Below are 23,048 nucleotides of genomic sequence, written 5' to 3' on the forward strand. Positions count from 1 at the left end.
TGTAACCCAGTATACTTCATAATTCATCTTTTTACTTCTATAAGCAGTCACCTCATCAATAAACACCATCAATAAAGTATGGTGGTCCATTTCCACTGGCAGCCATACATGTTCGTGCCACAGTAGTGGCTCCATCACGTCTGAGAGACGATGTGATTCGGTTCTTAATATGAGCTGTTTCTCTCCTTCTCCATACTTTTCTCTATCTTTATGCTACAAGTTCATCTTAGTTTCTTCTGAGCATAACCAAAGGTTTGCACCTTGTGTTTCCATTTAAGAAGGCGCCTCTTGATAGTACACACTGACAATAATACGCCTACCTCCTCGAGAAAGTTCTTCACTTGGTTAATGTTGTGATGTTGTTTTTCTTAATCGTGGAAATGATTCTGTCATCGTGCACCTTATTTGACTTCAGGCGTTTTGGCTACTCCTAAAGTTCCTGCTTTCTCTCAGATGTTTATTTATTCGTTTTTACTCTATTTTCCAGCTTAATGACGGCCTCCCTCACTTGCATTAACATCTCTGTGGCCCTTATATTTAAAGTTACAGTGACCAGCTATAAGTTACAAATTCAACAGTGTGAATAAACTTCAGATTGTCTGCTTCACTTGTCATAAAACATGAGGGAACAGGCTTCACCTGGTCATGAAGCCATGTGTCAGTCAACTGTCCAATGAATTTTGAGCCTCTGATTGTCTGCACTTCAATTACATTTAAGTTGTTTTGGTGTACAGTGGCAAAACCACAAAAATTGTGGCTTTGTCCAACAATTTATGGACCTGTAAAGTGCAGATTTATCTTGCACAGCTTTAACTGCACTAACATAAGATGGCTTCAGTGTTGAGGGAGTTTCATCAGCAGTATGTGAGCTAAACATTATCACACAATCCATGTCACATTTGTATATTTTATTAGATAAACAAAAATATTTTTTTTACAATTCAAATGAGGAAGTACATCAACAACAGAACACCTGGTAGAAGACTGAGCCATTTAAAACAGCAAAAACGAAGTGCAGAAAATATTCAGCTCATCTGATATTAAAGAAATAGAGATATAGAAGGCCTGGATGTTTTCCTTTCATAGAAATTAAAAGAATGGGCGCACGTCTGAGATCACAAACAGTAGCAGACTGTTTGGGTGGCAACTATCAAGACTGATACTGTTATGACTGAGTTAGTCAGTGGGTAGATCCCTTACTGTTACTTAAAGAGCTTTGGCAGCCGCATTGTAACAGATGTCAGGGTCTGCTACTCAGAGGAATGCTCTTTTGTGCATTTGTCTACATTCTTCATAGAAAATCAAATATTTTAATGAAGTATAATCAGAGAAACAATGCGAGCTACAACAGAAACAGAGAAAGCTTTTACATATATTACCAGAAACATGAACACAAAATGATACATTATTTGAGAAAGAATATTTTTACAAAAAAAAGACAAAAGAATTGGCATTACCCTTTAAACAGAGCATTTTAATATTACAATAAGCCATAAATACAGTTTTATTCCAAAATGGATATTCATCATTTCAAAAAGTTATTTAACAGCAGACCAAAACAGTTATTCTTGGGGCCATATTCAATGTAAAATGATTGTTTACAAATTTGATATTTCAATTTTTAAAACATACAACAACTATCTTTGTAGAATATATACGTTTTTATGTGAAATCAGAATCAGAAGACTTTATTTATCCCTAAGGGGGATAAATTCAGGTAACTGCAATAGAATATAAACTCTAATATCTACACGTGTCCTTGGTTACTTTCTGTGCTTTCTCCAAAGTCCAACTGTGCTCTTTCGTTTCACTTCAAGTACTGTAACGTCACTTCAGTAATGCAAAAATAAAGATTCTTTTGAACATTATTTGATTCTTTGAAACTATACTGTGATTCAGATAATGCCTCTCTCTATATTGGTATGAAATAGATTTCAACGCAAATGGATTTTTATGTTGATTTCATTGACTTTACCAGTGTTTTCTTAAAAAAAAAAATCTTTTGTAACAAACTAACAATGACAAAAATCCACTTTACAGACAAAATGCTTGATAAATCTTCTTTCTTTTTTTTTTAACCGCATGAAGGAATGCAATGACCAAAAACAGAAGCATAAATAACATATAATCAGGTAAACACACTTTGAGTTGCCTTGTCGCAGTGCTGATGGATCTGCGTAGCAGCTCGTCTGACCTCAGAGAAACATGCTGGTTGCGGGACCTGGCTGACCCCTCGAAGGATTTTTCGTAATTGCCATAAATGAGCGGAACATTTTCAGGAAACACCTGTATTTCCTCTTCCTGTTCCTCTTCATCAGCTGGCTCTCATTGGTTAGCCTCGCTCGTGCGCAACAGCAACAGCAAACACAATGTGTACGACACTTGAGTCTTCACATGCAAAGAGCACAAGATAAGAACAAGAGCGAAACTGGCAAGCTCAAGCTATTTGACTTCCCTACGACACTTCTGAAATTTGGCGTAAATCAGGCCTGAGTGAGCAGAGAATAAAAGACGATGAAAGTAGTTTTTGTTCCAGAGTCTTTTCTTCTTTCTTTTTTTTTTCTTTTTTGGTTTTTTGTTTTGTTTTGTCTTATTTTGCTGTAGAAGTTTGTAAACTGTCTTCAGCCCATGACCACAAACAGCCACTGCTACTCAGCTTTGTGGCAGTAAATGTCCTTTAGTGCTTTTAGCTCTTCAATCAAGGTCTTGTTTTGGTTTTCCAACACAGCCACACGGTTTTCCAGACATTTGACATACTCTTTCTTTTTCCTGCGGCACTCACGAGCTGCTTCCCTGAGGAGGAAATGGAGGAAAAATTTGGATGAGTCTCCAGATGAAAATATAATATAAGAGTCAAGACAAGTCTGCACAATCCATAAAGAAAACAATGTCTGAGGCTTTTGAGTTTGAGTTTCGTGAGTTCGCGAATCTGTTTACGTAGAGATTCGCTGCAGTGTTTCGTTTTCAAATTTTTAAAAAAATCTGCCGATCACCTACAAAAGCAGAAATCTTTAGCTTTGACCTTTTGTGAATAGTCGCTTTGACACAAAGTGTGAACAGCAACCTCCAGACATGCACAATAACACTTCAGTCAAAGTTTCCAATATGCATGAATTAGGGGGTCCCCAACATTTATTCCCTTGCTTGCTTGCAATCATATTTCCATTACTGACATGGAATGATCTTACACCTCAAATACAATCTTTTACTTCTACTTCAGCTCCTACCTGTTTTTCATCAGCCGGACCTCCCTCTTGCGGGTGATCTCCTCGGCGTGCTGTGATGAGGGGTTCTGCATGCTGCCTGGAGACGCAGCCATTACAATGCTCTGAGCCAGGCCCGAGTTTGGTGAACGAAGCTGGTAGGCGGGGATGTCTCCAGTAGCGGCTGTAGATGAATACAGACAAAAGAATAGGAGATCAAGATTCTGCAACCTTTTACTTTTTGTAGATCTTTGTTGTCTTTATATTTTCCTCATAAAAACTCTAAATCTGTACAAGAATCTTTACCTGCTTCATTTATCCTTATACCATCAGACTAACACAGAATACAAAATGTTGCATTTTTTTTAAGAAAAATTCTTGAGGTGTGTCCTAACATTATGCTGTACTTATTATTTTATTACATTAAAAGCAGGAATTAGGAGCTCTAATAAAAAGATGTTGGCTCAAACAAACAAACTTCAAAACTTTGCTGCTGAAATACAAAGTCAAGCAGTTCCCACTTCTGAGGGATACTAAGCAACACAGCAAGTACCATAAAGTCTATTTCTGTTCTTTTTATGCAGACATTAGTAAGATCTGCTTTTGTTTTTACTTAATTTGCCCTCATAAATCGTGAATTTATGCTCTAGGACCAGAGTTAAGTGCTTTTAACCATAGGAACTAAAGGTCAGAGGCCTGCTGTGTCCAAATACTCTAAAACACCTTCAGTCCTGCTATTGCTAATGTAATGCAATGTAACTTTATAGCCTGAAGCGGTGCAGAATAAAAAACTTGTTATCAGACTGTCCAATCTAAATAAGCTGCTCACCGTTTGATTTTTGAATAGAGAGTCATTATTGCCTTTATATTATACTAACATTTACTGAAACATATGATAAACTGCAAACAATATGACTGCGTTTATTCTCAGTAGAATAAACCCATAAGTTTCGTTTGTTTCCTCACAAGATCTGGTATCGCTCTAACGAGATAACAGCACTTGCATTTGGGAGGTGACATTTTTGTAAACCACTGTATGCTACTGATAACTGGTAGCCTCTCGAATTCTTAAAAGAAAGTGATGCTAATTCTGGAGAAGGCTGAAAAAAACAAAGCGATTCTGTGGATGTGGTTTATGAGCTGCTTGATTTGAGTCATCACTTTCATGACTCAACTGTGTGCTGCTCTGCCTGCTGCCTCGTAACATTTCACCCTCTCGTTTTCACTTTGTTCCTGAGAAGTTTCATTGCTCTGCCCTGACCTGCTGTTCACACACACACACACACACACACACACACACACACAGACACACACACATACACTCATTCAGAAAGAGACACAGCAGGTGCAAACACACATACACGCACAGATACACAGAGCGTCTGTCTCTTTTTCTCTCATTGTGATAACAGAGTGACTCGGGCTGTGCTGACGTCAGTGCGTGCGTCTCACTTGCCCGTTTGCATTCTCTCTTCCCTGCCTGGCTTCTGTTCCAGGAAACTGGAGTGACGTCAAACCCCCAACTATCTTACCACCCCCTCCCCACCTCTCCCTTACTTATTACCCCCTCCCTGCCTGTCTGCCCAACAACCACTGTAGCGATTAAAAGACTGTGTGTGTGTGTGTGTGTGTGTGTGTGTGTGTGTGTGTGTGTGTGTGTGTGTGTGTGTGTGTGTGTGTGTGTGTGAACATACTCGCAACAGCGAGAAAGAGTCTGAATGGAGCAACGCTGAGCATACTAACTAAATGCTTGTTTACTTGCTAGATCTGAATTCAACCCTGAACTGTCATGAGTGTTTTTCCTGTTTTGCAACTGCAAGGACACCAGTATGATCTGTGTAAAGACTCGTCTTTACTTTCACAAGGCATGAAATTGAAAGTCGAGTAAAAGTAATTTCAATTTCATAAATATGCCCCTGAATGCAAAAGCTTCTGCTCTCACAGTTTACTAAATAAAAGAGATCCTCTTGCAATTAGAAGCTCCAAATACCAAAAGCATATTTTTAAGAGGACTTACATTCAGGTATAATTAGAGCTATACATCAAATCAAAACATGCACAAATATCTCTCGAAAAAGCACAGAGAAAAGAGTCAGAGTGTTGCAGAGAACACATTATTAAACATGTGAAGAAGCTCTACCTGACTCAGTCTCATCCCCAGTTACAGCCATCTCTGGTTTCCAATAATCCAGCACCACGGCAGAGAGACACCTCACTACAAAAACTCTCCTCTACCACTATCCTTTTCTGCTTTACTTGTATCTCCTTTGCTCCCGCTTCTCCTTTCCTCTCAGCTCTCTGTATCAGAGTGCTCACTTGCCAACTTTACAGCCTGATTACAATTACAGGCATTGACATCACAATGACATCACTACTGCCCGCTGAAGTCAGTAAAACACCCTGGATTAGAGTTCCTCCCACCCTCCCCTCCTGCAGATGAGTAACTGAAGTACAGAAACACAATGTGAGCCAGGCAGGAACGGAGGGAGGGAGGCAGGGAAGGCGGGGGAGCTAATGGGGGGAGGGCGGTAGCTGAGGGGGTGTATTTTTAGCTCCAGTGACGCAACTAGAGCGACGTTCAACAAACAAGAGGATATTGTGTCCCAAGCGGCTGCCATGCAAACTGTTGAGCTCCCTGATTCAAGTTATGTGTGTGTGTGTGTGTGTGTGTGTGTGTGTGTGTGTGTGTGTGTGTGTGTGTGTGTGTGTGTTTTGGAAAGTGTTAAGGAAGTAAGAAAATAGTAAACATGGATAATGAAGGTTTTACATTTTTTTCAAGTTTAAGCAAACGTCCATTACTTATCCTGCTGAATTCTACAAAACAGTTATTTAACCAAACCTGTCAAAACAATATTAACCACTTAGTTGCCTGACGGGTCTTTGGTGGGAAAATCAGCAGCCAGGATGGAAAGGACGTGAGTGAAATTTATGGTGTTACTAATTAGGAGGATCATGCATTATTTTTATTTTACTTTTTTTATTTGACAATTCTTGGCACTGTCACAGGTTTAAATTTATCACAGCTCAGCCTAACATTTGCAGGGCTTTCACTTTAGACAAAAACCTGCACTCTAACTCCTGGTAATATCGAGAAAAGAATACCAGAGGAATGAAAATAAAGACAGCAAGCAACATTGATTATTGTTGGTTAACCATTGATTCTGAAATCAATTCAAAAAGGGAAACTCTGAACCTCTTAGTAATAGCAACATGCGTAAAAAATGTTTCTATGACTTTTCACCATGGTTAAAACAATCCTGATTAACTATTAGTACATCCACAGCCCTGCTGCTGAGCAGCTCTATTAGCTTTGTTGTTAATACAGAGCTCTTCAGCTGGAAGGAACGAATTAGCCCAAGCACATAGGTGGTTCTGTTTGTGCCAGCTGGATATGGACTTATGGACTGATAAGGTAAATAACACAGTGTCAGGCAGAGTTACTGAGTTACTGAAAAGGCACCTACATGAACTGAAACCTGACCACTAATATGAGACATTCATCAGCTATTACACTGCAAAACTATCGGTTATGATCATAGGGTATGAAACACGATGTCAGTGCATGTGACTCTGTGAAAGTATACAACGAACAGTCCCTGAAAAGCAGAGTATGAAGTAACGAATTACAAATACTGTTTCAGGTATCTGTACTTTAATTGTAGTTTTTTTCCCGACAACTTTTTACTTTTACTCTTTCTACTTCTTACATTTTCAAAACCGGCTCATTACTCTTGCTTTAATGCATCAGAGGGGAGTTACTATTTCACGTCACTCCAGGCCTTCAAACATCAAACCCATTTGAACCTGCAATTTGAACTGCAAATTTAAAGCTTACATGTAAGTCCTCATGCTTTTACATCAGATAAAGGTTGGTCACATGTAACATTATGTCTATGAGGTAGAACTATCTGTGTTATTTAAAGGTTGCATGGAAATATGTTATTGCGGGATAAACAGTTTAAACCCCACATCTACTGTTCTTCTGTTTAGAGTCAAAGTCACCCTCTACAGTGCAGGCAACAGAAAGCAGAGGCATTTTCTTTTATTTCCTTAATTTTTTCTGCTCACTTTCTGCTAATCTGATTCAAGATAAGAATATTTATAAGAATGAAATTTTAGACTAAAATAAACCACTAATATTATTTTCTTATTACATCAATATGGCAAGTTTCAGTTAGCTTTGCATAAAAGTAGCTGGTAGAAATGTCCTTTAAAGAGATACTTTTTACTTTCTTACTTTGAGTCAATTTCAGAGCCTGTACCTTTTCACTTTTACTTGAGTAAACAAGTGGAATCACTACTTCATCTTTTACTGGAGTATTTTTTAACAATAGTATCTGCACTTCTACTTAAGTACAGACTTTCTGTACTTTTGGAACCTCTGCTGATAAGTCAAGCGCATGGGCGAGTGCTACTTTGATCTTATCATTGACTGTAAATCAAACTAGAACTTCACCTTCTAATTAACATGTTTCGGATGTTCTGAATGCAATTATTTTCTTAAAGCATCAGTTCTCAAACCACAGATTTACTATTATGAACAAGTCAATGAGAGTAAATGAATGGGTTAGTTCGCCTTTTGTGTGTTCATCTTAATATCAGCAAAAAATGATCAGATATTGAAAACTTCCCTCGTCCTAACTAGCTTAAAATGAAAAGTCAGCAGTTTTATCCAGTTAACTTCAGGTTAACAAGCGTTGAGCACAACCAGCTCCTTCACAGAAAACAACTTAATTCTGTTCTTTTTCCTATTCATTACTTTGATCTTCAGGTTAAAGGGTTTAGTTTGCATGGTGTTGAGGCTGAAGTGCAACATCAGAAAGACCGTTGTAGCTGAATTTCAAAAAGGACATGAAAGAAAGACAGAATTTTTTTTTAAACCCAATGAAAACAGGAGCCCACTCAAGGTGGTTCAGGGTATTTACTGATGATTACAGAAGTAGCAGGGGGGGATTCTTCAGTATGCAGAGCTATACTCTCTTCTTAGATTCACTCAAACACTACAAAACGGATTAGCCAGCACTTCGTGGTGCAAAAGGATACTAATCCAAACCATACTGCAAGACCAACCCAAGAGTTTATCAATCAAAGAAATGGGACATTGTTCAATGGACGAGTCAGTCACCTGATCTCAACCCAACAGAGCATCCTGTTCAGTTAAATACAAAACTCAATGCAGAAAGATCCACAAACAAGCAGAAACTCAAGGGAAGAAAATCATCACCTGTAATGTCCATAGTTTTAGACTTCAGGCAGTCATTAACCCTTTGTCCAAAAAACCAAAACTGACCTATTCGTGTCCTTTAACAGGTACCAGAGGCTCCAAGTTCTGCCAGATGACAGCGATAAGCTCTTTGCTGAGCTATGTGTTACTTTCGATATGAAGCAAGAGATTAGACCTGACAACACAACATGGTCAACAGCAGCTGGACAGAGAGATATCTTAACTAAAGAAGAAAGAGAGTGGCTTGGAGTAGAGCAGATGAGTAAGCCTTCACCACATCTTGATGAATTCAAGCACTTACTCAGAACAAATAATCATCTTTTTGGTGCTTTGAAGATGGAACTGCAGCTGTGTTCAAAGTAAGAAATGAACTTGAGGCAATTTTTTACAAACTTGCTTAAGAAATCACTGAAAGTAAAAGATGAATATATTGCACAATGAATCCAAGTGGTGTGGACACATTTGTGGAACGTAATGGAAATCCTAATGAAACTTTAATATTGCAGAGTTATGAATCTCAAATGTTTTTTGAGATACAATTTACTGTCTGTAGGACGAATTACTGTTACAAAGGGTCTTGCATGTTTTCACTGAGAAACATCCCATAATTTATTGAGTCCTTAATCCCACGATGTCAGATGGGGATTACCATATTATTATTTTTTTACACAGATTTTGATCTCTGCTATCATTTATGGCTTATATCTGTGGAGAAAATAAATAAATAAAAATCTGAGGTGCCGTTAGAAAAAGCCAAAACATTCAATATTTACACCCCAACATGTATGCTGCTGTTTCGTAAAGGATGTTTCTGATATAAATTCAAAGTTGCACCCTACCTTGGATGAGTACCTGTCCTCCCTGGATAAAGAGCTGCTGTGGAGAATCTCCAGGCTGAGCTGCACACTGTAAGACAGTGGCTCCAGGCTGTGGGGTGGGACTACTTGTTACTGGCAGGTTCTGGACCCCCTGTAGACCTGGAACCCCAGGGCTGGACAACTGGATGGCTCTCCCTTGGGTGATTGCAACTGTGTAGGGGATTTCATGAAGTTAGAATGAAGAAATAGTAACATCTAATGCTTGAAATTTGATTTTCTGTGCTCCAATAGCTCACAGAGCTTTATGGTCCTAACAGGAGCCATAAAGCTCTATATGTCACGATCCTGGGTCTTATGACCCAGTGTTTTGAGTTTTAGTTCATTTTGATGTTTTAGTTTATGTAAGCCCTTCAGGTTCCTAAGTTCATTTGTTATCATGCTTAAGTGTTTCTAGTTCTTATTATTTCCCCCTCGTGTTTCAAACTATGGTAAATCTCCCCTGCTTTTCATGTGTTTCATGTCTGTGTCTTACATTGTGAAGTTTGGGTTGTCATGTCTACGTCTCATTATGTTTCCTGTTTTATTGTGAAGAGGTCTGGTGTTTCTGTGTTCATCGTGTTCAGTTTTACTCTTCCCCTGTGGCGTTATGTTCATGTTGATCTACTGTGCCTTTCTGTTCCATGTTTCAGATCCCTATGTTCTGTCTCCCCCAGTCTGTTAAGTCCACGTCTTGAGTTCCGTCAGTGTGTTTCCTGTTTTACTTTCACAGTCTGTTCTATGTTAATGTTTCTAGTTTTGTTTCCCTTGCCTCGTCCTGCTTAATTACTCTCAGCTGTGCTCTCCTCCTGTGGCTCATTCCCCCTCGTTATCCCTCAGTGTATTTAAGCCCCATGTTTCTCTTTGTCAGTGTTGCGTCCTCCATCATAGCTGTGTGATTTTTCCCTGTGGCTCCTTGTGCTTTAGTTTTTCCCAGTTTAGTTTATTTTGTATTGTTTTTCGTGTCCCACTCCACGCCAGCAATAAAGCTGTGTTTTTTGAGTTTAACTTTTGACTCTGTGAGTTTGCGTTTGGGTCCTACTCTTGCCTGCACACAGCCTTACTGTGACAGAAGGACGCAACCAGACAATGGACCCAGCAACTCATAATCCCTCCGCTGAGCTCCGGGAGGACATGATCTATGCGGTGGAGTTTCTATGCCAGGAATGGTTTGCGCTGCCCTTTGAAGAGTACCAGGAGGAGTTAGCCATCCGTCTGCAGAGGATGGTTTCTGGACTTCCCTGGCTATTTGGCACGCTAAACCCTCTCATCCAGGACTTCCTCGTTTCCACCGTACACATCCGCCCGGATCGGCCTCTCCACTATGAAGACTCGGAGGAGGTTCAGCCCGGTCCGCTGGAGGATTCGCGGGCTGGCACGTCTCCTCCCCCTCCTTCCCGGAGAAAACGGCGTTCACGCCGTCAGCAATCCCGAGCAGCGGAGCAGTTTTCTTCCACTGCTGGAGGGCCCGAGGAGCCCGTCCAGCTTCATGCCACGTCAGCTGGAGGGCCCGAGGAGCCCGTTCAGCCTCACGCCACGTCAGCTGGAGGGCCCGAGGAGCCCGTTCGGCCTCACGCCACGTCAGCTGGAGGGCCCGAGGAGCCCGTCCGGCCTCACGTCACGTCAGCTGGGGGGCCCGAGGAGCCCGTCCGGCCTCACGTCACGTCAGCTGGAGGGCCCGAGGAGCCCGTCCGGCCTCACGTCACGTCAGCTGGGGGGCCCGAGGAGCCCGTCCAGTTTCACGCCACGTTAGCTGGCGGGCCCGAGGAGCCCGTCCGGCCACCTTCTGCTTCACCACCTGTGGCTGTAGTGCCGCCACCTGCAGGACCACCACCTGCTGCGCTACCGCCTGCTGCTTCTGCGCCTCAGCCTGAGGACGACACCTCGCCTGGTTCTGCTACACCTCAGTCTGAGAACTTATACGAACTCATCTCACCCACTATAGACTGTGTGTTGCTGCAACTTACGCAGCCTCCTGCCACGTCAGCTGGGGGGCCCGAGGAGCCCGTCCAGCCACCACCTGCGGCTGCCTCACTGTCACCTGGTTCTGCTTCAGCCTCGCCTGGTCCAGCCTCAGAGTCTTCAGCCTCGCCTGGTCCAGCCTCATCAGAGTCTTCAGCCTCGCCTGGTCCAGCCTCATCAGAGTCTTCAGCCTCGCCTGGTCCGGCCTCATCAGAGTCTTCAGCCTCGCCATGTCCGGCCTCATCAGAGTCTTCAGCCTCGCCATGTCCGGCCTCATCAGAGTCTTCAGCCTCGCCATGTCCGGCCTCATCAGAGTCTTCAGCCTCGCCATGTCCGGCCTCATCAGAGTCTTCAGCCTCGCCATGTCCGGCCTCTGCCTCTGCTGCGTCTGGCCCTGCCTCGCCTCAGCCAGAGGTCTCCGCACCTGCTGGCCCTGCCTCGCCTGGTCCTGTTGCGCCAGCTGGAGGTTCAGCCAAGCCCGTCCAGCATCCTTCCATGCCGTCGACTGCAGCGCCATTATCTGGTCCTGCCTCGCCTGGTCCTGCCACGGCCCAGCCAGAGGTCGACACCACACCTCTGCTCGTCTCGCCTGCCAAGCCACGTCCAGCATGGCTGTTTCCGGGGCCTGTCAAAACAGCCTGTACACCCACCAAGCCACCCGACGGGTCTTGTCCACGTCGCCGCCGGCCGCCAGCCAAGCCGCCCGAGTGTGGCCAGCCATACCTGCTTCGCCACTGCCTCCTTCCTCGTGGCCGGCCCCCTGAACCTTTGAACTATGAACTGTTATGCTATCGACCTCCAGAACGACCCCCTGAACTACTTAACTGTGGACTTTTGTGCTGTCACCCTCCAGGTCGGCCCCCGGAAAGTTTTGAGAACTGTCTCCGGAGCTTTAGTGCCTTTCATGGGCTTTTTGCGCCCTTTTTGTGGGACTTTTGCTCTGGTTTTGGTCGGTTTATTGAGCCACTCTCACTTCTTTATATTTTCTGGGAAACATTTAAAACATGAATGGGAATTTGGTACACAAGGCAAAAACAGAGTTTTTACAAATTTAACAAATTTGAAAATCAATATTTGGTATGACCGCCTTTGTTCTTCAGCACAGCCTGAACTCTGTTAGGCAAGCTTTCTTTTAATTTCTTTTAACAGACTTCATGAAGCGTTCCCCATAGCTCATAGGTCAGTGTTAATTGGATTCATGAAGAAAGAAAGAAACAGAAATGGTCAGGAACAAGAACTGGATCGAAAAGAAGTGAAAAAGCTGCCAATATCTAAAGAAAATGCCTGGACAACTATTACTCAAGACCACTTTAAAAATTACAGGCTCCTTGGAAGCACGGTATAAATAGTGAAGTGTGGCTAAAACTCTTTTGCACAGTTCTGTAAATGTATGTTCCAGAGCAGAAAATGCTGAAGATGACTCTCTAGTGAGTGGACCATTCTCGTGTGTACTGACTGTATTGTCCGGAGCTGGTCTGGTAGATGGAGGTTGGCACTGTGGGGGAGTTGGAAACTGTCACTTCATCCTCCGTCTTTTCCTCTTCAATTTTAGGAACTGCCAGTGAGTTGGAGGAAAGCTCATTCAAAATTTTCCTGCCAAACAAAATAAAGTATTTTCATAAAGACCTTTTAACACTAGCAGACTTTTTATGACATATATCACAATTTATCTTACTCTTCATATCCTCTCACCAATATGAAGGACGCCTGGAGAGAAGCTCCCGCCTTTTCTGTGTGTCTGTTACTGACTCGTCATCCTCCAGTTCTGCTACAGTAGCAATCTGAGTAAAAAGCAGGCAGTAATTAATAGTGATGAGTAATCCACATTGTTTTCTTTTTTAAATTATTTTGGCAACATCATTTGTGCTAAATGTTGTCACTGAGTGGGTGTATCTTTCCACACACTGTCTTTTGTAGAACACTGGGAGGTGTTTGTGAGAGACAAAGATGACGTCAAAGAAGGAATTTGAGCTGCATTTTTTCAAGCCCTACTCTTTTCAACGCATTGCATGTCACAAGAGACAATAACTGTAGTGCGCAAAAGTCTTGCCACTCTTGATTTCTTTATAGTTTTCCAGGGAAAATTATGTATTGAAGTGTGCAAATATATATGGAAATACAGTATAAAAGGCAAAAACTGAGTTTTTACATTTCTAACAAGCTTAAACTCTTAGCGAAAGCTTTTTTGTAACTTTTTTTAAGTCTCCAGGCTTCTTAAAGGACATTCAAAGCTCTTTTTTTTTTAGGTATTTGTTGCCTTTTGTTCTGTTCTTGGTCATGATGATCCAACACCACCTCTGTAATATTGAGGTCTTAGCTCTGGGGAGGCTAATCCATGACTGATATTGATTCATTGTGTCTTTTTCCATCCAGCTATGTTTTACTCCATTGGCAGTGTATAGAGAGGTACTAGTCTGCATTCTTAATTCCAACAATTTTCACAAGATCCCCAACACCACTGACTGACATGGAGTCCTAACCCATGACACACACTCACTGTTGCCCCTCTCTCTTGACCTCCTCCGCACATATTGATTATGATTTTAACCAAAAATGTCAAATTTGGATTCATCACTCTGTAAGACTCACCATGTTGATTTTCAACCAAGCTCCTGTGCAATCTTGCATAACTGAGCTATTTCTTTCTACTTCCCTTCCTTAAGATTGGCCCAATTCTTCCACTGAGACATTTCTGATGAGGCTTAAACTGACAGTAGATGGGTCAACTGGAAGGCCTGATGCATTGAGTATTTACAGAATTTTTTCCCTATTTCCTAAGGACATGAATAGATTTTTTAGGCCTGCCACTTCTTTTTTTTTCCTCCATCTGTCCACACAATCCCAAGATATGCCAACTTTGTGGCTGATATCAAGGACTCAACTCTTTAGGAATCACCTTGGTGAGATATATATCTCGATGTCCATCAAACTCTTGTTGTTGACATTTTTCACAGATTCAACTAAAGAAATTGGAATAAAATGATGTGCCTTTGCAGTAGGTTGTTTGCAACAAAGTGCCTGAAGATATGATTTACATTGGTTCACTGCTAAGTTGTCTGTAATGTGTTGACACAGCACTGCTTTATCCCTTGAGATGGGTGCCTGTTTTATGTTCGAGTGATTCATAGATCAGTGTTAAGCAAAAACAAATTAAAAAAAATCATAAATCCTGAAATTGGTCAGGTACAAGGTTTGAACTATGAATGAGTGAAAAGCAGTCAAAGTCCAAATGAAAAAACTTTCAGAAACACTGGAGAACTGTGGTTCAAGCCACTTTCAAATTACAAGAAAGTCTGGCTTTTTAGAAACAACATATAAAGTGCACAGCACTGTATATTCTGCACAATTATTTGCAAAAAAAAAGTTACCACCTTTCTCCCCTCAAGCATTTGTTTGTTTTCCCAACTGAAACATACTGTGGGAATAATAACAAAGTCAACCTGGTAATGTGTCATAAGCCAAAGGGCTTTTATGACTCACGCTGCTGTGTAATGAATGTACATTAGGATAATATCTGTACCAGACAAAGGTGCCGGGTTAAACAGAGGTGTGTCCATTAATTTGTAATAGAGTGGAGGCTGGAACTAAGCTTGTTAGCTTTATGCTCTGGAAGCAAATTTAAAGCAAGAAATAACTGTGCTGTGCTGTTACGCACACAGTGTTAGTGCTGACTTTAAACAGGATGTTTTGCATCCTCCAGATGTTTAATGGCACTCAATCAGAGTCTTACGTTAAGACTTACTGATGCAGGATTTATTTAAATAACAGTTATTACTGGAAACATACAGCTAATACCAGCAGTCAATCGGCAACAAGTCAAACTTGCTACTGATAGTTTCACAGATAAGAAGTACAGAGTAGTTTGAAACCAGTCAACAAAACCACGTTGTGGTGTAGATCTATGCCAGCTGACTGTGCATTTCAAAGATATAATCTATTTTCATGCTAATTTCCTTGAAAAAATACTTTCCATGAGACGACAAAGTAACCTCTGCTTTGCAAACAAAGCTGCACAGTAGAGAAAAGTCTGCTTCTCCATTTTAACCACTGTTTCCTTTCTCAGGCCCTATACTTCTAGACACTGGTCCTCAATACAATAATATTAATAACTTCTTGCCAGCATTTTCACATGACAGATCACTGTTATCTGATGCATCTGCAGCTCTACAGCAGTCATCTAAACGAGACACAACATCTCCTGAGAGTGAAGGTTAGACTGATGAGCTTAAACCTCAGTTCCTGCCGCTCGCTTGAATCCTATTAACAGATGCACTACATTAAACCATAAGCCCTGCAGTGTGCCTTGTACACAGCAGTTACAAGTTCATTGACCAAGATATTGATCTCGATCTAAATTAGTGTACAGAGCAGAGTGAGGACAGTATTTACTGCTTTTCTAGGTGTTATTGTCAGGCTTTGTGGCTTAAATGTTCATCTTACTAGAGCATTTGCATCAGGAGTGCTTTGACAGAGATACTCATCTTGAAACATGTTCAAATGACTCGAGGTGTTACTGGAGGCTCGACTTGACTTAAGATTTGTCGGGACTTGTTTTCAGTGACTTGAGGCATAATCTGGACTTATCCTAATGGACTTGAAACTTGCTCTGAAACGTCTGACCTGATCATATCTTGAATTATGTAAGACCTGAGACCCACCCTGAGAGACTGGCAACTTGGCTAAGAGTTGACTTCAGTCTCCTGATTGACTTGGGTTCTGACTCTGGCATGACCCATAGGAGCCTCTAACTACTTTGCTTACTGCATACAGATGTTTCATTAGTCTCCAGTTAAAATTTGGAACTGAAATTAAATTTTGCGTGTATTGACAAAGCTATTCTCTGATGTGAAACACTGAGTCATCCATTAAAAGAGTTCAAATGAGTTCTGAGGCAAGCATGGGCCCTCACCTGGACAGTCTGAACTTGTGGTGATTGTATAACAGAGGCCTGCGGGGCCTGGATGACCCCCTGGATTTGAACTGTCTGACCAGGCAGCTGAACAACAGTCACACCGGAAGACTCTTCTGCTAGTGACGCCTGCAGGCACACATGAAATGATGAATGTTTGCCTGCAACAGTTAGACTTGAGTGTCTGAACACCTCTTGTCTCTGAACACATCTTAAAGTTTGTTTGTTCTCTTCCGGTTAAAACCACCAAACACTTCCTAACCGCGCATGTGTGCACCTGAGCAGCAGCTGCAGGAGAAGGGCTGGTTTCACTCTGGTTTTCCTCTCCATCTGTCAATGAGTCATTTAAACTTCTGTCCAGCTGAGACGATACGGAGCTATCCATAGTCGCTCACCTAGACAGACAGATGGACGGGCAAATTAATAATGATACAACTGAAGCAGACAAAGGCAATCCTAATGTTTTCTTCTCTAACATCATTACACAGGTAAAAGACAAATAAATGTGTTTTTGCAGTCCAATTTCCCCCTCAGTATTCATTAAACATTGGCTACAGATAGACATTTAACCTTGGAATATCGGCAAGAATTGTCTTGTGCTTACAAGACCTGTGTTATATTTTTATATTGTGTTATAAGTGTTCTATCTGCACTTAATTACTTTGTTCAGTACGATTCCGTTCAAGCTTAACTGACACGCAAAAAATATCCAGACAGCCGGGTGCATAGAGGCAGAAATAACAACATTAACTGCACTGTAATGAAGTGCAGAATAATGAGATGGTGAACTGAATGCTCCTCAATCAGTGAGTCTGAAATACAATTTGAGAAGACAGAGCCAACAGAAATAAATGAAGTGAAAACACTCCAAATTATTTGTCCGAAGATCTGTGCTGAGAGTAAGTGTTTTTCAGCTTGTAACAAATTTGCATTATATAACTAGCAAGCTCATTTAGTGTGGCAGCCACCAGGTGAAGCTGGCTGACTGAATTTAGGCTTTTTTTTCACAATTTGGACGACAGACTGTTACAAACTCGAGTACAATTTTGTTAGAGGGCAACAATGACAATGAAAGGCTGTAAAGATTTGTGTCCAACTGGGTTTTAGAAAATTAAAAGAGGTTTGCTTCAAATTAGAGGCTGGCTGCAGTGTCAAAACTAAACAAATGGAGGGATTCTAATTCTATTTTTACAGGGTCTCTGCAACAAAAATTGGACTGATGTAAACAGCCAGCATCATAACTGGAAAGCATTAATATTTACATATACACATCAAGGACCCTCATGATGAGCCACAGAGCCCTGCCTTTTAGACTAGCCTCAAACTGTTTATTCTCTTCTACTGATGGCAAACTCTGAAGTTTCTTACTAGTGAAAATCTGAAACATTTCAATAAAATTTAATTAGCAATCCACAGCCGTTTGCCCTAGAAATGTCCTGAACCCGTTTTAATATATTTCGAGATGTGGGAATTTTTCTTAAAGCAGCACCCATATTTGTTAACAAGACAGCCACTTTTTAACGTTTCAAGTAAAACAAATTACACGCAGTTACAACAGAGCTTTGTCGGTTGAACTAAGAAAAAATAGGGGACAAAATGGACTTCCGTTTTAAGGGCAGACCTTACGGGGTGAAAATTTGACAAATGTTGGACTTTTATTTTGAGCAACATATTTTAATACAATTTTAAAATAAATTGTGTTACACATGACGAATTTGGAATAAAAAAAAACCAAAGTCTTCACATTGGATATTTTAGAATATTTTACGTAGTTGGGCTTAGGATTTTTATTTTGAAGAGGTCGCGTCCACTCCACTTCCGACATCTATTCCGCCTGACTTGACTTAGCTCAGTAAACTTCAGAGAGGAACTGCTGACAGTTGAGAACATTTTGTTTAACTCCATGATGGTCGGCAATTTATCAGCTGTGGTTACAAAATTAGGCTTTAATGGAGCGTTTCGCACCGAAGATGTATTTGCACATTTTCCTTCGACTCTGCCCGACTGGCGCTGACCAAAAATGTGACAGCTTTGCAGCGACTTACCGAAGTTTTACGTAGCCTGAGTCGTCACTAATGACAGTATGGGTGAACGGCCCGTGCCTTCGCTCACGTAGTTTCCACGTCAGCGCTGATGATGCTGTGCCGAAAATGTCGACAGGCGAGTCAGTTTAACGCCGAAGAGTGTCGAGGTGGAGCGAGAGCATTCACTCCTTCCTGCTTCCTTGTTTACACTCGGCGGGCGAAAAAAACGAGCCGTGGCTAAATTCTTGCTTTAAGTCAACAGAATGCAGGAATTTCACGGGAAGACGCCACACATAAGATCTTAGAATCTGGAAATTAATTCAAATGTCTATCTTTTAGTTTTTCTACCGTGTATGTGTCCGCGAAATGTTTGAAATAAATTGTTTCCGAAAAACAGTCATAGCTACAGCTTAACTCGACCCCTTTATGTTAAAGTTTTCAAAAGGGTAATTGTTTTAATTTAGCATGGTAAGAGAAGTATATTCATATTCATACATTCAATTTTCGGAACAAGGAAATTTCAAATTAAACAACAAAAGTCGAAGTGTGCAATAACAGTGCTACAGTGATAGTTTTGTAACTTGGACACTCATGTTTACAGAGCAAAGTAATGCTGCTTTCTAGTGCCCGTAAGAAGCAATTACACTTTGAAAAGCCGAAGCAGATTAAGAGGAATGTATTGCATTTTGTTTGAGACATATTTTTTTAACTTAAGAGTACACGGAATTTATATTTAAGAGTGCAAACTTCATAGACTCCAATAAGAAAGTGATGCTTGTGTTGGCAGTTATGTCTACCACAATCAACCAAATAGCCCTGGGCATTTAAATTCAGCTGGATGTTTGATAGACAGTGATTAATAATAATAATAATAGATTGTATAGAGTATAAACTGACCACACAATCTAAAGAACAAATAATGTTTTATAGTTACAAAATAGAGGTTATATTTGGACTGTTAATGGTTACCTCACCTGTTAGAACTACATTATAAACTCAGACTTGTTTCCTTGTGCTAATTTTCCGTATAATGTCAGTCTGTTTAAAAAATGTGCAGATAACTGTGGTTTACTGCAGATTCCGTGATGTACTTGCTGGGTTCCTTTATTTAGCACTGACTGGCTGACCCCTGAGCCACCATCTGTCCTCTTGTATGCCTGGAGAGGCTGCACTGTTACAACAGCGCCACCCGATGTTATCAAAGAGTAGTCCTCTTCATCTCAAACGGTGTGGCATAAATTTATATAATTCAAGAAAAAATGATTATGTGTGTTGTTGGGTGCAATGCATTGATGTATACAACATGAGTGCAGCATGCATTACATTCACTGTAGTGTAAACCATTCTTTCAGCATGATGATGATTGATATTAGTATTAGTCTGACTACAGTATTTAAGTTTTCCCAGTTTTGCTGTCCATCATTTTGTAAAGGTTTTGTGTCATATACTTTATAGCACAGCTTTATATTACAAAATTACATTGTCTTAATGCTCCCCCACTGCTGCTCCCTCCTCCTCCTCCATCTCCTTGGCCTATCCTGTAGCCAGAGGATGGAGTCTCCAGATGGCCAAGTACCAGCAACAGAAGGGGGACCCTGGGGTGACACAAAGGCCTGACAGTGGGGAGTTACATATGACCTGGGCCAGACAGCTCTTTAGCACAAAATTAGCCTGGGATAACTACACAACACAATTTCACGCTGATAATACCATCAAAGAAGTATTTGAGTATCTGCCATGGCCTTTCCAGCTTGACTGCCATATTTCTGGAAGATGCATGGCCTTTTTCGGGAAAGTCAAAGTTTAAAATGTGAGGGTAAAGTAATGTCATCTCATGATAACCATACACAAAATGATGAAGATACAGAGGCTTTATAGCTGTGTTTTTTCCAAGTATTAATTTGCAGATTAAAAAGATCAATTGTAGCATCTTATACCAAGTGAAAGACTGCAGGTAATGTCTGCAAAGGGGTAGGCCCATCTCCTATGGCGTTTATTGTGCTTACTGTGCATCCTAAAACCATATACTATATTTTCATTGAAATTGCAAATGGAAGATGTTTCTGTTTGGGGAAACACTGATATTAAATAAGTGCAATACACATAGGAAATTCTATAAATGCCATAACTGAGCTTACCAAGAAGTAGTATATTTGCTCTTTTAATAAAGGTTATGCCAAATAAGATTTAAAATCATCTTAAAGAGGTACCACAGCAGTGCACCACAAGAGGTCACTACTGAAACACAGTATGTTGGTTATGTTGACTGGTGGATACTTAATTTTAAATCCTCTTGAAACTAGGAGCTTTTTAGCTTGCGTATCTCAAGACATTAATTATATTACAGATTGAAGTTTGTAGCAGCCCATCACACTACCACCATCATATTTAACTGCTGGTATAAAGTTCCTGTTATAAAATGCTTTGTTAGTTTCATAACAATTGTAACATGATTGAAACCTTCCAAAAAACTTTAGAGTGTATATATCGCCAGTTCACAGAATATTTTTCCAAAAGTCTTGGAGATCAGTAACATGTAGCATTATTCATGAATCATGATCTTAACTGAGGCAAGTGAGGCCTCCTTGTTCTTTTGTGCCCTCGTGGATGAGTCGTCAATGCATAATTCTAGTAGGCTGTAACTTCCAGGAAGATTCAGCACTGTTCCAAGTTTTCTCCGTTTGTCCATAAGGGCTCTCACCATGATTCACTGGAGAAACAACGTTTTAGAAATGGCTTTGTAGCCCTTCCAGACTGATAGATGTCAAGGACTTTTAGTTTTTTTTTAACTCGGGCCATGATGTGTTGCTTTTTAAGATCTTTTAGCCTGCTTGACTTTGTTATTGTTATAAAATATTAAAATGTGTTTCATGATCTGAAACGTGAAAGTGTGAGAAATATGTAAATGAATAAGAAATCAGGAAGGGATCAAATACTTCTTGATGGTACTGTGTGTGGTTACTTGTGGGGCATATCAAATACAGGCTTTCTTGTCTATTAAGAATGGAAGTTAATTTTAGACTTTGGGAAGTGTAATCATCTGAAAAATTGACTCATGGTCAGCTTCTACATCTTCTGCATCTCATTATTGTTTTTACTCCTGCTGTTTTTAATATAGAATAAATGCCAGCCAATGACTGTTGCTTGTTTTGTTTGCCAGGATATCCCTTTATTTGGTGGATTTTCTAACCTGTTCTTGCTTTCTCTAGAAAGGTTGAAGGCCAAAGCCATTTTCCCCTTCACCCCTTTGCTTGTTGTAGAAACTGGATCCACTGTTGCTCTGCAGCTACATATATCTGTACCAGAACGTCAGTGAGATGTTTCTTCATTTGCCCCCCTCACTATAATTATAGGTTACTTTCTTTTGTTATGACAGTGTGATTGCACATTTCCTCTGTTATGTTTTGTGCAAATGATGATAAACAAGTGCTCATATATCCAAAGGTGAGGTTGTTTAATCCATTGCGACAGCTGCTGTGGCTGTGGTTGGTGGCCTGTGAGTACTCCAGCTGTGTTAAGAGTTAAAATAGCCTCCCAGCTGCATGCTGGCACTACATGATGGAGCGATCCTGTTGAAACACTGACCATATAAACCACACACACACTTTCTGCATACTTCAAATTCAGCAGTTCTCTTTTCTTGTACTAAACCTCGCACTGCATCCTTTCTTGGCACTATAACTCACTGTGTTCAGCCAGAGGAAGGCGATCCATGTGATCCATGCATGTTCTGAGGAAGCTGTTCCTGAAAGCTCCCCACATGGGTTTGGACTGGTTTTTGTAAAGGGGCTTGTTTTAATCCCAGGTGAGGCAGTAGACAAAAGTAGTAAAGGGCTGGGTACACACGAAACTTTTAATAAGTGGCGTCTCATCAAATTAGATGTTGGAAAAAATAAAGTATACTTCACTGAGTAATAAAAAGAAATGTGCACTGGTGGTGGAAACACACATAATTCCCAAGTCTTTAATTACTTATTAAGTCATTTCCTATTACCAAACTTAATCTCTGCCTAATCCTAATTCGTCCTTTAAAACCAAACTCAAGTCTTAACTTTAAAGCAGCTTCTTAAGTCACAGAAACAAAAGTGTTTCACTTTGGAGGATTTCACACAGCTTTCTGTCCTTGTAAGGCAGAATTACAAACACAGTAAGTTGCTGGTTTCGGCTTTATTTTCATTCAGTGTGTCGATTCTCATTATTTCTTCCCTCCGCTGCCCCGTGGGCGCCAAACATTACCCACACTGACCACAGCGCGGAGTCACGGTGCAACTCCGGCCATCACTACTAGAGGTTGCATTTAAGTCCCGCTCGTAAGGCCTGCAATCCTGAAATAGCAGTTCTACCTCTAATAGGTTGTGGTATCTGTGTGTATCATCATGTCCGTGTTTTATTTCAGTTTCTCAAGAAAAACATTTTGGCCAACAGCGTTTTTTTCCATGGTCAAAATTGTTTTTTGGTAATGAGTCTGTGTTAATGTACCTAACTGAAATCTGTGCATTTTACCTATTTTTCTGGCCTTTCGGGAAATAAAATAAACTTTATACCCGAGTAAATGAAAATCTACTTAAAAAAATAGAATTTTTAATGAGGTCTTGGTTATTTTTCTTTTGGGGAAGGACAAAGCCTCTTTGGATAAGCTTAGGGTTCAATATAAACTGATCAATAGAATAAACCTTAACTTGTATGGTAAATGAAATAACCACATTCTACCGACTGATATAGCTAGATTGTAACAAACTGGTCCAAGTCGAGCACTGATTGCTAAAATAGATTTTTCTTTAATTGATTTAAGTTGGTCAACTTTAGTTAAACTTTACCAGGTGCACGTGAAGGCAACATATGACCGCGCATTAGCTCAGCAGAGAGAGGGAG

At 40.7% G+C, this 23,048-nt stretch overlaps 1 protein-coding gene across 2 annotated transcripts; it reads right to left on the reverse strand.

Moving 5' to 3' along the window:
- Positions 1-1,988: 1,988 nt before the first annotated feature.
- crema (cAMP responsive element modulator a) lies at positions 1,989-18,340 on the reverse strand. Of its 2 annotated transcripts, XM_026149892.2 has the most exons (8): positions 18,198-18,316; positions 16,430-16,547; positions 16,153-16,281; positions 12,936-13,024; positions 12,700-12,836; positions 9,267-9,455; positions 3,228-3,387; positions 1,989-2,793 (listed from the first exon to the last, which is right to left on the reverse strand). In XM_026149892.2, the coding sequence occupies exons 2-8, from the start codon at positions 16,535-16,537 to the stop codon at positions 2,649-2,651; spliced, it is 957 nt and encodes a 318-aa protein (XP_026005677.2). In that variant the 5' UTR covers positions 16,538-16,547; positions 18,198-18,316; the 3' UTR covers positions 1,989-2,648. The 2 variants fall into 2 exon arrangements, with proteins under 2 accessions (XP_026005677.2, XP_026005678.2); XM_026149893.2 differs by lacking the exon at positions 16,153-16,281 and having other exon boundaries at positions 18,198-18,340.
- Positions 18,341-23,048: the final 4,708 nt, after the last annotated feature.

This window comes from Astatotilapia calliptera, chromosome 18, assembly GCF_964374335.1.
Source record: "Astatotilapia calliptera chromosome 18, fAstCal68.1, whole genome shotgun sequence".
NCBI lineage: Eukaryota > Metazoa > Chordata > Actinopteri > Cichliformes > Cichlidae > Astatotilapia > Astatotilapia calliptera.